Below are 16,002 nucleotides of genomic sequence, written 5' to 3' on the forward strand. Positions count from 1 at the left end.
ATGCCCAGGCCCTGGACGAGGTCTCACACCTGCCTACTGAGTCACAGAGGCAGCAGGGCCCGTGCAGGTGAGGTGAACTCTGCTTTACCCAAAGCTGAGAAGAACCAGCCCAGTGAAGGGAAAAGGCCTCTGTGCTAATGGTCAAGGTTGGAGGCCATCACTTTGGTCTGAGTTCTGATGGGCACTGTGGGCAGTGGGTGGGCGGGAGGGAAGAAGGGAAGAGGAGAAGGGGGCCCTTCCAGGTCCCAGCCAAGACCTATCCTCCTCCTTCCCTGGCTCCACCGGGAGAAGGCGAGGGTCCCCTGGCCCCTGTGGGTTTTCAGCTGGGTAGACAAGGTAGGCTGGGCTGGGCACCCTGGATTTAGTAGTCTCAGATGCAGGGCCTCTGCCCCCCACTAGTAAAATGTGGATATCGACCCCACCTCCCCCCACATTCTATCTTCTTCCCAGAGGCCAGAGAGACATGGGCCAGCATAGCGGACACGATTCGGACATGGTCAGGTTCAGATCCCATGTTTAACTCAGTGTCTGGCACACAGCAGGTTCTCCAGAAATGCTTATTAAGTGAAAAGGAGGGAGAGGGCCAGCAGCCTTTGGCAGAGTGCACTACCCTCACAGCCCCTGCACCCTCAGCGAAGGCGGCTGCAAACGGCTGCCCCACCGGTGTCATGGGGACAGGCCAGTGTGGGGAGCATGCCGCCTGCAGGGGTGGCCTGGGAGGTACTGTCCTGCGAACACAGATGGAAGTGTGGTAGGGTGGGGCTTGTGGAAAAGACTTCAGTGGGTGAGGTTACCCTATACAGGATTTTGCAAGATGAATAGGAGTTGGCCAATCAGACCAGGCCTAGGGGAAGATTATCCCAGACAGGGTAGAGGGTGGGCATGTGGGTATGAACTGGACCTGGCCTCCAGGGATAGCACCATGCACCAGGATGTTGACGTCCACTTTAATTTGTTCGGGAGACCCTAGGGAGGATCCTGGCTCCCCTTCCGCTCCCATCAGACACCCAGGAGCTGACAGCCGGGGCTCCCTGCAAGGGCTGGGAGCTTGTGACCCCATGCTCACCCTTTTGTCTCATCCCTGCAGCAAAACCCTAGAGACCCCTTCCTGTCATCTGCCCCTGGAGTCTGGGGAAATCCCTGTGGCTGAGCTAGTGCAGGAGGGGTCATGCAGGTTACAGCTGCTATGTGGCCTCCTGGCAGGCAGACGTGTCTCACCTCTGTCCCCACCTTATCTGCCACCCACGCTGGGAACCACAGAGACAGACCTAGACTTTGGTTACTCAAAACCAGAAACTGCAGAGGAGATGTGAAGGAGGAGCCCCTCGGGGCCAGCCCAGTGTCTGGGCGAGGTTGGCCTCCCACGACCTGCACCCCAGAGGAGGGCTCAGAAGATAGCAAGCGCCAGGACACTGTCCACCCACCAGCCCCTGGCTCCAGCCACACCCAGGACCCCCACCCAGCCTGGGGCACACCCCTGGACACCACAGTCCCAGCGAATGACACAGGTGACCCTCTTCAGTAACAACCATCTGTGGCCGCCAATGAAAGGTGAGGAGGCACAAGCGGGTCACACCTAGATGCCCAAGCCATTCCCCAGGCAGCCCCATGAGTGTGGCTTCCCACCTTACAGATGGAGAGACTGAGACTCAGAGGATGCAGTAAATGAGAATGAGGGCCGAGGGGTGGGGTGACTGACTGCATCAGTGTTCGTGGCACCCCAGAGGGCCTGAATCTGAGTCCAGCCAGGCTGACTGGCCAGCAGAAAAGAGAGTCCCAAATTTATGCAGGTGCAGAAGGGCAGGTGGGAAGTGCGGCCTGGGTGTTTCAGCTAAACAAGCCTTGTGGGACCCCTCACCCCGATGCTCACAGAGCCTGAGCTATGGGCCTGGCCTCATCTTAGCATGCAGGTGGATGGGGGGTTCCCAGTGACCCCCACCTCTTATTTCACATCCATGGTCCTTTCCACCATCACCACAACCTCATGTGGTCATGTCAGCATCCGCACATGACGCTCCCAAGTTCTCAGCCCTGGTGATGGTGCAGCCAAGTGGGAGACTCGAGCTGGGCAGAGCCTGGGGGCTGGTGAGGCGTGGGGTGGAGGGATGGGGGCGCAGAGCTGGGGGTCAGGAGGTCTCAACCCCAGGTGGCCGTCTCCCTAAAACCCTCCCCTCCAAACCCCTTCACGCGCCCTGCTCCCAGCCCCCAGGCCTCTGCCTGTGGGCCCCCGCCCTTCACATCCCTGGAGACCTGGCTCCTGCTTGCTTCTGGACGGCCCTCACTCGGCTTCATTCCAAGTCCAGCTTGTGCTTCGTCCCAGAGGGACCCTGGCTGTCTGAGCACCAGCTGTGTAACTACTTCCCCTCTCCCCAACCCCCAGAGAGCAGGTCTGGGGACAGCAGCTGCATTGGGGCAGAGAGCACTGTAAGGAGGGGAGCCCCAAGGGTCACTTCCTGTCCCCTCCAGAGTCCCTCCCAGTGGACTGTTGTGACATTGCACCCAGACTGCGCATCGTAGCTGACCACAGAGTTGGCCCCTATGAGTCTCCTTGCTGGAATCCTCATGGACACTGTGGGTCAGTGCCTGTCCTGTCCTGTGTTGTCTGTGCCCCACCCCGGCCTTGCTGGGTGAGGTCATCCCTCCAGGCCTGTTTGAAATGTCAGCGCTGCTGGACAGCCCCAAGGTAGTTGGTGTCCTTCTCTCTTGTCCCAAAACCCTCCCCCCACTGCCTCCATCACTGCTCCTCCAGGATGTCACAAGGGAGAGGGAGAGGCAGTCTCTGGGGACAGGCTATGGCCTGCAGTAGGTGCTCAGGATTGCTTAATGGCAGGGACAGGAGTGACAGTGTGAGACGTGTGGGCTCCAGGCCAGAGCCGGGCTCAGATCTCAGCTCTCCCACTAACCTCCTGTACAACTGGGGTGGTCAGTGCCCTCGCCCTGAGCCTCAGTTTCCTCACCGGTGGGAACTCTGGCTGGCAGGGGCTGCCCCGAGTGAGGGTGGTGGAGTGCCCGGCTCCCAGAGGGACCTTAGCTGCTTCCCCCACTCGTTAGGCCAGCCCTGCTTGTGGGTGACTCAGCACATCCCACCCCTGCGTGAGGCCTCGGTCTTCCCATCTCTAAAAGGGACAGCTGGGCTAGATGAACTCCAGGGGCCTTTGGGCCTGGCTTCCTGTGGGTGCCAGTGAAGTGGGCAGGGCCTGGGAACAAGGCCACCCAGCAGCCTTCCTTAGGAGGCCGTACACTTACTTCCTCCTGCTTTTATGATGTTGAAACAGAAAGGAGGCCGGGCAGGTTTTGTGAAATGCCCTTTCTTGGCCTCTGTGTCAGTTCCCAAACTTAAACCAAGTTTATGGACAAGGAAAGTGTAGGAATCCTGACACAGCTGTGTAAGGAGGGGAGAGTGAAGGGGGGCGGGAGGTCTCAGGGGCCCCAGGGCCTGGGAGAAGTGCCCCCCTGGACACCTCAGGGGGAGGAACCCTCCCTGTCTCCTTGCTCACCCACCCCTCCCGCCCCAGGAAGCTGAGTCTGCCGCTGCTCCCCTGCCCTGTGGGTCGCTGGGGGAATGCCCCGTCTGCCGCTCTGCTGCTCTGCTCTCGCCATCTCCCCCCACGGCTTCATCAGCCCTGTCTGCAGAGCAAGGATGGTAATAGCTACACAGAGGGCATTGTAGTAGCTTGATTGCACATATGCGTCCTTCGGGCCTGTGCTTGGCTGTTAGAAAACACACAGGATGTGACACCTGTGCTTGTGTGATTGCTGTAACCATTATCAAGATGTACCTGGATTAAAAAAAAAATGCCAGGAGGCCCAGCACACATGTGAAATGTGGATTGATTTTTGACTGAGCTTCCTAGCAATAAGAGTAAAAAGGGAAAGAGGCTCACTCACTAGATGCGTAATGCCCGTGAGATGAAAACACAGCTTTCCCTGGTAATGAGATCTAAGGGATGATCCTCCTAGGAGCCCCCATAAAGGGCCCCCGTGTGTGCTGCTGAGTAGCCTCTGCAGTGCTCCTGTGGTCTGGCTTGATCCCAGGACCTCATATCTGAAGTGGAGTCTTCAGGCTCCCCTGACTGCAAGGGAGAGAGAGTGGGGTATCTTCAGGAGGTCTGCACATGGGACCCAGTGAGGGCCCATCACCTTGAAGTTTCATGTGTTACCTTAAAAATCCATGAGGGTCTGACCTGTGGTGGTGCAGTGGATAAAGCATCGACCTGGAAATGCTGAGGTCGCTGGTTCGAAACCCTGGGTTTGCCTGGTCAAGGCACATATGGGAGTTGATGCTTCCAGCTCCTCCCCCTTCTCTCTCTGTGTCTCTCCTCTCTCTTTCTCTCTCTGTCTCTCCCTCTCCTCTCTAAAAAATGAATAATAATAATAAAAAATTTAAAAAAAAATCCATGAGGAGTTCACCTCAATCTGTAACAGAGCCACATGTGTTTAACCACAAAAATAATGTTTTCCCTCCTTCACTCCAAATCTTTGAGTACCACAGATGCTTTGTACAGCTGGTACCACTGTGACTCACACCTTACTTTTCAGGGAAGGCCATGAAAGCCACGCCCCTCTCCCCAACGAAAAGCATGTTCACATTTGGAAGTTACGCAGACAATTTCCGAGGTTCCCAGATCCTGAAAAAAGACTCCAGGCCCCTGGCTTGGCAGGCCCTGATCTAGGGTGATGGGGGGGACTGTGTAGCTTCCAGACCACGCTCAGGAATATGAATCCTCCCAGCTGGGCTTTCGTTAGGCACTGAGTAGCTGAAAGCTCCCATTGATCTTCAAGTGCTTTTCTGTTCAGGTGTGATCAGTGAGACTCAGACAGGAGTGGACTTCGGTGCCTAACACCCTCCCAGACCTGCCCCAGCACTGAGTCAGCTGAGACTTTTACACAGACTGCCGGACACTAAGAATGACGGGGGGGGGGGGGGGGAAGAATGGCAGGGAAGTCAACACGGAGACTGCAGACACTCCCTTCTCATGGGTCCCGTCCTGACTCACACCTACGTAGGTGCCCAGTAAGCTGGTACCACTGTGACTCACAGCCCGGGACACTGGCTTCCTAATAGGCTAATAGGTACCTGGCTTTATGACATCTGTTGACATAAGAATGTCTCAAACTGTAGAGAATTTTTATGAAAATGTATGTGAGCCAAACAGAGGATGCACCTTGGAGGCATGATCTCAAAAGACTGAGGAAAATGCTTCCAAGAGTGGCCATTTGCAACCTCTTTTTATGCATTTGAGATCAGGGAGGGAAGGTAAGGAATCTTACACGGAGGTGGGAGAGAGCAAGATGGAAATCGGAGCACCGACTAGTTGACAAGACTACGTGCTCACTGCTCACCGGAGGGTGGTTTACCTTCTGAGGGGTCTGACAAAAGCGCTTCAAGGAGGCATTGACCTAGATGCACAGAAACAACAGCAGGGCTAAAGTGAAACCTTTTACTAAGAAGTTCTGTGCCTGGGGTGTGACTGCTCACCAGGACCTGCCTGAGTTAGAAATTTATGATCAGTTCACCCCGTGTGGTTCCTCTCTGAAGAAACCCTTTTCCATAGTAGAGAAGAAAAACAAAACAAAAAGACAGCCGGGCTTTATCCGTGGAAACTCAGGTGGCCTGGCTCGTGGGTCTGCCCCTTCAGCCCGGGCTACTTGTATGTCACTGTTCTGGCTTTCCCCCACCCAGGAGGTGATGAGAAGTTACGCCTAACCCTGTGAGGGCAGCCCCCAGAGACAGGGCATCAGAAGACTTGCATGCTTTCTCCAGTTTTGAGTTCAGGTGGACACAGGCGAGTTTTCTTGTCATCTATCTTTGTCAGTAGGCAGTTCTTGCTCTTGGCTACCCACTTATTAGGAGTGCAGCCCCCTGAGACTCCTGGCTTTGTGTGAAGTGCTCAGGATGCTTGTCCCGTCATCCTGCTTGCTCGGGGTCTTGTCTCCTAACTGCTGGTTTTAACCGCTCTGTCTCAACACCCCCTCCCTACCTTCCAAGGTGGCCACTGCGCCTTCACTTAATGTCCAAGTGTTGAGCTCTTATTGTTTTCCAGTGACAACCCTTCTACCAATCGGAGTACGTTAGCAGAGCGGAATAGTTGAGAATGCAGACTCTAGAACCAGACTGCCTGGGCTTGAACCCCGGCTCCACTGGCACGGGATGGACTCAGTTTCCTCATCTGTGAAATGGGGATGGCAAAAGTGGGGTCGCTGTGTCAACGTAAGAAACATCCAGACCTGTGGAGAATTTTTATGAGTTTCTCTGAGCCGAGAAGTAAGATCTCAAGGACTTCTAGGAATGACAGGTTTACAGTTTCTTCTGTGTTTGGATTTAAGGAGGGGACTTAAGGAAGATTACATGAAGATGGGGGAAAGCAAGGTACAGGAGGGTTAACAAGACAGTGTTTTCCCTTGAGGCTGGCTAACCCTCCCAGGGCTCTGGAAAAGAAGCATTTCAACCATGTGTGAACCTAGGTGCACAGAAACAATGGACAGGGCTTGCTCATGGCAAAGATAGCCTTTTACTAAGGAAGTTATACACATGGAACGTGACCTACCCAGTCAGGAATTTAAGATCAGGTCACCCTATGTCAGTGGTTCTCAACCTTTCTAATGCCATGATCCTGCAATACAGTTCCTCATGTTGCGGTGACCCCAAACCAAAAAATAATTTTGGTGGCTACTTCACAACTGTAATTTTGCTACAGTTATGATTCGGAATGTAAATACCTGATATGCATTATGTATTTTCTGATGGCTTTAGGCGACCCCGCCGTGGTCGCGACCCACAGGTTGAGAACCGCTGCCCTATGTGGTCACTGTGGGTTGGATTTATGAAAGTGCCCCTTTTGATCCTGGCCAGTTACCTGTCGGTTAAGAGCATTGTCCCAAAATGACAAGGTTGAGAGTTCCATCCCCAGTCAGAGCACACATGGGAAGCAACCAAAGAATGTACAACTGAGTGGAACAACAAATAAAGGCTTCCCTTCCCTCTCCCTTCTCTGTCTCTCTAAAAATCAATTAAATAAATAAATAAATAAGCCCTGGCCAGATAGCTCTTGGTAGGAGCGTTGTCCCGGAGCACGGAGGTTGCCGGTTTAATTCCCAGGTCAGGGCACATACAGGAGCAGCTCAATGTTCCTGTCTCTCTCTTTCCCTGCCTCTCTCAAAAAGGGGGAAAAAAGAAAGAAAGAAAGAAAGAAAGAAAGAAAGAAAGAAAGAAAGAAAGAAAGAAAGAAAGAAAGAAAGAAAAAAAGAAAGAAAGAAAGAAAGAAAGAAAGAAAAAGAAAGAAAGAAAGAAAGAAAGAAAGAAATGCCCCTTTTTCTTCCACAGCTGCATGGGCTAAAGGGCTTGGTATATTAAGGCACTGGGAATATCACTTTGTATGTGTTACTGCATATTTCAAGCATTGTACTGGCCTTTAGTACCGTCAGTATTACACATGATGTAACTACAGTAGTGATATTATCTTAGTGATAATATTAATGTCATCAGTCCGGCCCCCAGTGATTTTCCTCATGTTCTTGCGTTCTCAGCTGTGCATTTAGATGTTTGTACTGTTTCTTTCTGGCATTTCTAGGCAAAACATAGGAAGGAGCTTTCCAGTTGTGTAGTTCTCAAACCATCCAGCCGCTTGGCCTTTAAGTGGTCAATGCACAATAGTCATGATGCTCCCCTTAGGTGCCGACCTCTCACCCAGTGTGTACAGAGCTGGTTACCCTCCTGCCTCTAACCTTCCTGCAAAATTCAGGTCCTCTTAGGAGTCCAGGTAAACCCAGCAAGGCCACCTACCAGCTCTGAGACTCATTTTCCCATCTGTGCAGATTCCCGGGGCCTGGTGTGTCTGGGAATTCCTGTTGGGTTTTTGTAAGGACAGTAGAGCCTGTTTACACCATAGGTGGGGATGATTTCTGCCCACATTTTCTTTCTGCCTCTGAACCTCTCCTGCCTATGAGTTCTCTGACTCTTATGCAGGCGGGGTTCCCAGATGGACGTACTTATTAAATTTGGTTATTTTTCTCTTATTAATCTGTCTCGTGTCTACTTGATTATCAGACCAGTGAAAAGAACCTCGAGCATAAAGTTTCTTCCTCTCCATTTTCATTTTACAGATGGGGAAACTGAGGAGCAGTTAAACAATGAAACAGGCCGAGTGGTTAGCTCTGGCCAGCTGAAGCCACAGTCCCACCCAGGCAGTCTGCTCTGCAGCCCACCCCCAACATGACACCGTCTGGCTTCTTGCTGTTACTGTAATCACTGAACAAGAGACCAGCTGGAGGGAAGGGAGGAAGGAGTCCAGGCAGAGAGCAGAGCCTGGGGAAGGGCCCCAGTGGGAAGCAGACAGGGAGTCTGGAGAACAAGCTGTTGCTTTGTCTCCTGGTTGGGGGGTGGGAGGGTGAGAGAGAGGGTCTTGGAGGGGCTGAGTGGGAGAGGAAGCATAAACGGAAGGAATGGAAGGCTGTGCCCAGATTGCAGAGAGTCTTGGACACCAAGCTTGGAAAGTTGGAGTTCATCCGGCAGGCAGAGGGCCTCGTCCACAGCCTCTGAGTGGGCAGGGCAGATCACGTGTGGGGCCAAGTGCATGCTGGCAGCAAGGTGCATTTCGGCCACTGTGAGGCTTAGGCCACGGGGGCCCATCTGGGCAGGGGGTGACAGTGGTGGAATCCCACACCTGTAGGGGCTTGGGGGCCCAGAAAGGTGGGCAAGCTGTGGGGGCAGGGACAGGGCCTGTGCTTGCTGGCCCAGGCCAGCTAGGGCAGGTACTCAGTAAGGGGACCCCACCCACCTATCCCAAGAGTTACAGCAGTAGTTTCTCCTTGATTTAGTCGTTCCTTCATAGACTGAACCGCATTCTTGCAGAAGCAGGGGATGGCGAGTGGAACACCCTTCCTGGTGGACAGCCTTCTCCATGAGTGAAGCCCTAGACATGGCAGAGTCCCTACAACCTAACACCCCTTCCTCAGTGGGTGATTTGGGCTCTATTTACAAAGTCAACAACATGGGCCAAGTTGTGATATGGATGGCCATGTCCTACTTGCCCGGCAGGGTCTAAGACTCAGCTGGAACTTGGAATTCCTGCCTCACGCCATGGGGGAGACTAGTGAGCTGGTGAGCTGGTGTAAAAACCCGCCTAAGGCCCCATGTCCCCCTCAAACCCTCCCTGTTACCTCAGGCTCCTCCTGGGGCTTTTCCTTATCGGGGGTGAATTCTGCTATCCACAGTAGTATTTCTTCCTTCTAAGGATTCTTCTAAGAAAAGGCAGCTGGCCAAGAAGCTGCCCTGGGGAGACTGTAAAGCTGGGAGTCGAGCCCAGTTGATCCATCTCTACCCTGTGAGGCCTCAGTCTGCATGTCTGCACAGTGGGCATGATCGTGGTGTCTGCCTCACGGGGCTGCTGCCAATGCCCAGGTCAGGAAATGCACATGGAGCCTGGCACTGTGTGAGCACAGTGTGAGCCCGGCACTGCACACTTTCAGTGCACAGGGCCAGGGCTGCATGCAATACCTCCAGCGGAAGCCCTAGCTCCCGTCCCCAACTCATGGGGGTCTGCGTGTACCTATTGGACAAAGCCTAGCCAGGGAATAAGGGTGTCTCCAGTGTGTGAGCACTGGGCTGGACCTTTCCACACGTAGACATAGGGGTTTCCTGGGCACCGAGGTCAAAGCCAGGGCTCCAGGGAGAGCAGGCCCTGTTTGGGTGAGGGACTAGACTAGTGTCTGAGGGCTGCCCTCGCAAATGACCAGGAACTGGGTGGCTTGCAGCAGAACTTCTTTCTGACAGTTCTGGAGGCCAGAAGTCTTATGTCAAGGTGTCACAGGGCCGTGCTTCCCTGTCTCTTCCAGCTTCTGGTGGCTGCTGGCAACGCCTGGCTATGACCCCTGGCTTATGTCTACATCATTCCAAGCCCTGCTTCCTCTCTGCCTGGCCACCTTCTCTCTGTGTCTCTGTGTCTGGATCTCCATGTGGCCCTCTGATAAGGACAGCAGTCATTGGATTCAGGGCCAACCCTACTCCAGGGTGGTCTCATCTCAACTTGATCACATCACTATCCTAATAAGGTCACATTCGCATGTACAGGGGTTAGGACTTCGACACGTGTTTTGGGGGCACAACTCTACCCACAACAGGAGAGCAGTGTGGAACCCCAGGACTCAGCCCAGCGGGCAGATTGCCTTTTCTGTGTCCAGCTCAAGTGTGTGGGCTAGACCAGGCAGGTGGGGCAGTCAGTCTCTGGACAGGAGGCTGGAAGGGACGGGCACCTGGCTGGTGGTAGCCTAGCTCTACCCACCTCACACTCAGCCCGCATCGCCTCTGTTCACGACGTTAATTAAAGAAACTGTGGCCACTGTTTATCCAAGGCCTGCTCTGTGCGGGGTCCCTGAAAGACACGAGATGTCCTCATTAGTGTGGGAGCTGGCGTGTACTCCATGACTACGTGAATTGTTTCTTCCCACCTCACCCCCTCGTGGGGCAGGGGTGTCACCATCCCTGTTCATCCTAGGGAAGGGGTGGCACCCGTGCAGGGCACACAACTAAGCCCCTCCCTGGGTGTCACCTGACCCAGAGTTCCACAACCAGCTCGGGGAACACCAAGCCTCACCACCAGGGGGCAGAAGTGCCCCTTGGAGTGGGCAGTGCCCAGGGGTGGGCAAGGCTGAAGTCATGGCCAGCACCAGTGACAGAGCTGGCCACAGTCTCTCTCCTGCTCAGCTGGCCTGGCTCCAGCCTCTGCTCTGACTCTAACTTTGGCCACCCGAGTTTCTCTGTCTGTGACCCCTGCCTGGCAACCTTGTAAGGACTACATGAGGCATTGTAACCCAAGTGGCTGCCCTCCGCCCTGCCTCTCACCTGGCCCCTTCGGGGACAGACTAACACCCCACACACGCGCCCCCTTCACATACAAATTAGAGGCATGGAGCTTGTGAACTCGGCCAGGTGTACCTGAGGTCCCTAGTCCTGGGCTCCAGAACTGCACTAACTGCTGCCCCCTGAATCCCTGGGCATCAGGCTGTCTGTCTGCAAAGAAACAGGAGTGGAAGACTGGGCCAGCCTCGGGAGTTTGCAGAGCCCGGGGTACTAGACCCCCAAGATGCTCAGTAGCTGTCCTCAGGCAGGCCCTGCCCCCAAAGACCCTGATTCCTGAGTTCCCAGCCAGGGCCCATCCTGCAGGCCCCGCCCAGCCTACGCCTGTGACGGTGATTTCTCTGGGCCAGCCCCTTGTGCAATCATACTGCAGTAATCAAAGACATGAGAGCCACCATCTCCAGCCACATCTGTCCACTGGGTGCATGTGGCCGTGAAAGGGTTCTACAGCTTCTCACTTCCTCTGCCCTTCAAACTCACGCATGAAGCTATGGGGAAGAACCCTGGACTGTACTCATCTTACAGGTGGGCAAACTGAGATCCTAGAGGTCCCTGACTTGACAGCTGGGCCAGGTGTCCTCAATTCTGGCTCCCCGCTAAGGGCTTCCCATCAGAAGGACAAGCTAGGGATAGGGGGTCCTCCTTGCTGACCAGGGTACTGTAGCAGCTCCTGAAACCCTGCTGGCCAAGGGGGTGTTGGGCCGTGTGGGAGGAGAGGATGTGGTTGATGCCATCAAGTCACTCTGGCAGCTTTGGGGGTACATGAATGGGTCCCCATAGTATCCTATTCCCTTTAAAAGAGCATTTCCCTTCTCTGAGTCTGAGGCATAAATGGACCCTGCCCAGGGCCACCCCTCAATACAATTGTTCAGTCCCTCCACCACTTGTCAGTCCTCAAAGGCCCCATAGTGGATGGCAGGCCGGTGGACACCTGGAGCTCCTGTGCCTGCCTGCAGGGCAGCAGCTCAGTGAGACCCATCACGTGGGGCCAGAGGCCCAGGAAGCCTGGTCATCTGATGCTTCGTGGGAAGCCAGAAATGAGGGTTTCTGTGTCAATCTCTCCATTGTGAAACCTTGGCTGCATGCAGCTCTGGTTTGGGGTTTTTCCTCCATGCTGCAGGCTGTGCTAAATACATTCGGGGATGGGCTTGGCTGTTGGCACTCAATTGCCCCTGCTCTGGGGGGTTGTGATGGCTTTGAATCCCTCCTGGCCTCTGCCTCAGATTCTGAGACCCTGGGGGCTGGCTATTCCCCTGGACTGTCAACCCACCCACCACCCACCGCATCCCTCTCTGTCCGTCACCAGCCCAAGCACTGTTGCAGCACCTGCACCTGAGTCCCCACTGCACCTAGCCCTGGGCTGTGCAGTGTAGGCCCCTGGGGCCTGGCCATGACAGCTAATTCCTTAACACCAACTGCAATTGGCTTTTAAACCCCTGGGCCATTCCTACTTCTGGAACTTTTTGCGGGCCACCTTGCCCAGACCCCCCGCTGCAGCCCCCCTCCCCTCTCCTGCTTCCCATATTCCCTGAGTTTCTTATCTAAGCAGTACAGCCTCCTCCCCACCCAGACGGCCCCTCCTGCCAACAAGGCCAGCCTGGGACCCCCTCCCACCTAAGTGGCTGAGCAGACAAAGCCAGCCCTCTCCCCAGAGCCTGTCTCCAGCTTGGGAAAGCCTCTCTGTCCCCCCACCCCCACTGGACACATTCTGCTGCATCACACCAGGGGCAGTGTCTGTATTCTATCTCAGTCTGTCAGGGTGGCACTTTTCCCTAAGTGTTTGCACAATCTGGTCTGATCCCTCTCCTATGAGACAGGAGTTAATCCACCCATTCAGCCCAAGACTACTGCGTGCCTACTGTGTGTAGCGCCAGAATGTAGAAGTGACCACAGTTTGGTTTATGGCATGGGATGAAAGAGCAATTGAATGACCTAACCTAGGGTAAAGGCAGTCAGGGAAGGGGAGGCAGCCATTACTGAAAGGCATTTTGGGGGCTGGGGAAGCGAGGAGACAGGTGGGGAAGACCCTTTCAAGGATTCCAGGTTTTGAATTTTATCCTTGGGCAGTGAGAATGCACAGGGGTGCCAAGCAAGGATCTCTCGGACCACTGTGTGGAAGACAGGATTGTCTAGTGCCCTGTGTGGTGGTGGTGGTGGGGGGCTGGGGTTCAGGAGGTACCTGTCATCCTGGCCAGAGACACTATCAGCTCTGCCTGGAGAGGTGACAGTGGAGGTGGAGAGAGGTAAAAACGGGTGATCTATCAGGTCACATGGGCCCCAGCTTTGGGGATGGCAGCTCTGGGAACAGAAGGTATCTACACTCTGCATTTTGAGCTCAGGGTCACGGAGTCTGTTGTCTAGGACTCTGCCTCCCTAGGATGAGGGTAACATCTGGCACATAGCAGGTGCTCAGGAAATGCTGGTTGATTTGAACTAGACAGTGTCTCCTCCTGTACACAAGGCTCTTGTACACTGAGACAGAGCTCTCCTAGCTCCAGGAGCCACACGAGAATCTTCTTAGCTGCCCAGGTGGGCCTTGGTATACCCCATTCACAGCCTCCTTCACGCTGAGGTGCCAGTTTCTGTCTCTGCGGGAACGATAATGTCACTCTACACTGCGCCACATCGAGTTGGCTCAAGGGCAGCTGTGTCCCACCTCACCCCCTGGTATGGATTCTCTTTCCCGGGGAGCAGGTGCCTTGGTTCCATCATCGAGAGTGGAGTGCAAGAGGCACACTCTCTGAGGTAGGGGACCCAGTGGTTCTCTGGGTCTCAGTTTCCCTCTTCCGTACAACATGGGGATGGGAGGCCTCTGTGCATCCTTTTCATGCTGAATTCTCGGGCCAGCCCCTCCTCTCCTCCCACTGATTCACAAAGGAAGCATTTAAGGGAAGTTATGGAGCTGGGGCCCTAGTGACACCAGGACCCACTCAGCACAGGTGTAGCTTCAGAAGAGGCCCAGTAGGGGAGACCAGGGCAACATTGCTGTCTTGCCATCTGATGGGGGGGGGGGGGATGTCAACCATGTGTGAATCCCAGAAGCTGGATGGAGGGGAAAGGAGGGGTCTGTGCCATGTGCTCAGGAGGCTTGGGTTAGGCCCAGCTTTGCCATTTGTTGACTGACATTGGGCTAAGTTATTTCACCCTCTGAGCCTCAGTTTCATCAACTGGTAAATGGGAAATTTCTATTTCCTACAGGGAGATTGGCCTGAGGTCAAGTATCTAAGGGTGCTGTGCAAATCAAGTCAGGAAATCCCTTCAATGGGGTCATTCACCAGCTTCTGGGTCTTAGGGGACCCACTTCCTTTTATCATCCCAGAGACCTGGGGTAGGGGTGGAGTGTAGTGACAACTTTGCAAATCTCTGCCCTGGGGAGGCCACTCCTGATTCCCCCAACCCCTCAGTATGTCAACTCCTCCAGGCCAGGGATGGGTGATCAGTGTAGCCAGGGTGAGTGACTATTCCTGGCTTGAGGCACCCCAGGGGGCTGAAGGCTTTGCCTCAGTTTTCATGAGAACCACGGAGACATCTCTGTGGATCTTGAAGGGTCTGTGTGAACACAGCCTTGGTGGGGAGGAACCAAGAGAAGGGGTTGACCTTTTGTTTAAGGCATTGTGGAGCTGGGGAGTCCTGGGGGTTGGGGAGCACAGGAATCGCTGAGCATCGTGTGGATGTCTCCGCAGTGGCGGGGCGGGGCGGGAGCTTGGGGTTGGGTTGTTCTACCGTGCGCATTGGTTTTCTGTAGGTATGTGTGGCCTTCGGAAGAACTGAGCGGGTCGAGCACCACTCGGGGAAGAGCAGACTGAGCGGGTTTGGGGGCCGAGGCCCTGGCCTCGCCCCCAGCTCATCGCTCCGCCCCTAATCGGCCCCGCAGTGCCCCGCCCCCTTCCCTCTCGATTCGGGGCCTCCCCTGCTCCGCCCGCCTTAAGCCCCGCCCCCAACCCAGGCCCCGCCCACGTCCCCGCCCCCGGCCTCTGTTTGCGCTGGGTCCGCGCTGCCCGCCGCGCTCTTGGCGCTCCACGCTGCCGCCGCTCGGAGCAATGATTAACCCGGAGGGCCGGCCGGCGCCGGGCCCAGGGTGGAGGACTAGGGCCAGGGCGGGACCCCGGAGGGCTGCTCGGCTTCCTGCTCTTTCCCAAGTTTCCTCGTAGAGAGCGCAGCGCGGGCCGGGGCCCGCGGCGCGGCGTGTGGCGCGTGGCGCAGGGCGCGGCCCCGGGCGCGCGTGGGCGCGGAGCGGGCCGCTGGGATCACCATGAGGACTCTCCGCAGGTTGAAGTTCATGAGTTCGCCCAGCCTCAGTGACCTGGGCAAGAGAGAGCCGGCCGCCGCCTCCGCGGACGAGCGGGGCACGCAGCAGCGCCGGGCCTGCGCCAACGCCACCTGGAACAGGTAAGGCCGCGCCCTCCCGGCCCGCCGGTGGGCTGGGGGCCCCAGATTCGGAGGAGGGGAGCCCTCCAGCTGGTTCGCGGGAGAGGGCGGGCTCTCTGCGAGGAACGGTGCTGTGGGCACCGCAGTACTTCACAGTTTGCAAGAACTTAGCTACGCTGGAGTTGTGCGGGCGGGGAGGGAAGTTTAGTGCAACGTGTTTTTAGAACGGAGGGACGAGACCGCGAACGCGGGGCTGATCCCGGAGCTCCTGGCTCGTGGGTGGCGGGGTAGGCATGGATCTGCGTACTGGCCTCCCACCCGTGGTCTTCCCACGTCTCCGCTCCAGTGCTCATGGCAACCTGGAAGATAGTACAGCAGGAAGTATTTTTCCCATTTCGCAGATGAGCAGATGAGCCTCGCGGGCGCAGTCGGTAGGTTGCTGCTGCGCTTCCTGTCTCTGCATTAAGGTCGGGGGTGGGCGGGTGGTTTTCCCTTGAGCGGCCCCCTGTCCTCCCAGCTGTCAGCAGGGGTGCAGCAGCTGCCCGTCATTCCTTAGACGACCCTCCCCCAGGGGCCGTTCCCAGACAGGCTGGGGCATGGGAAGTCCCCCTATCCCCAAGCTTTGTTTAAAGACTAAGGCTGGGATTCGGAAAAGAGACAGTTTATTTAAGTGGGATTCCCCAGCGTGGCTCTGCTCATGGGACCTTTTCAAAAAGATTTTTCCACCAAAAGGAAAATGGGAGGGGAGGGGAAGAAAGTGAGGCAGGCTGTTGGGGGGG

At 55.6% G+C, this 16,002-nt stretch overlaps 1 protein-coding gene across 4 annotated transcripts in view; it reads left to right on the forward strand.

Moving 5' to 3' along the window:
- PRR5 (proline rich 5) overlaps positions 1-16,002 on the forward strand; it is a 54,981-nt gene that overhangs the window by 12,996 nt on the left and 25,983 nt on the right. For 2 of the 4 annotated variants that reach the window (XM_066358636.1, XM_066358637.1), the window contains exon 2: positions 15,125-15,244. In XM_066358636.1, the coding sequence (XP_066214733.1) occupies positions 15,135-15,244 (110 nt within the window). In that variant the 5' untranslated portion in view covers positions 15,125-15,134. Of the gene's footprint in view, positions 1-14,848; positions 15,245-16,002 lie in introns of those variants that run through there. The other 2 variants (XM_066358635.1, XM_066358638.1) reach the window with 1 other exon arrangement.

Source organism: Saccopteryx leptura, chromosome 1 (assembly GCF_036850995.1).
Source record: "Saccopteryx leptura isolate mSacLep1 chromosome 1, mSacLep1_pri_phased_curated, whole genome shotgun sequence".
Classification (NCBI taxonomy): Eukaryota; Metazoa; Chordata; class Mammalia; order Chiroptera; family Emballonuridae; genus Saccopteryx; species Saccopteryx leptura.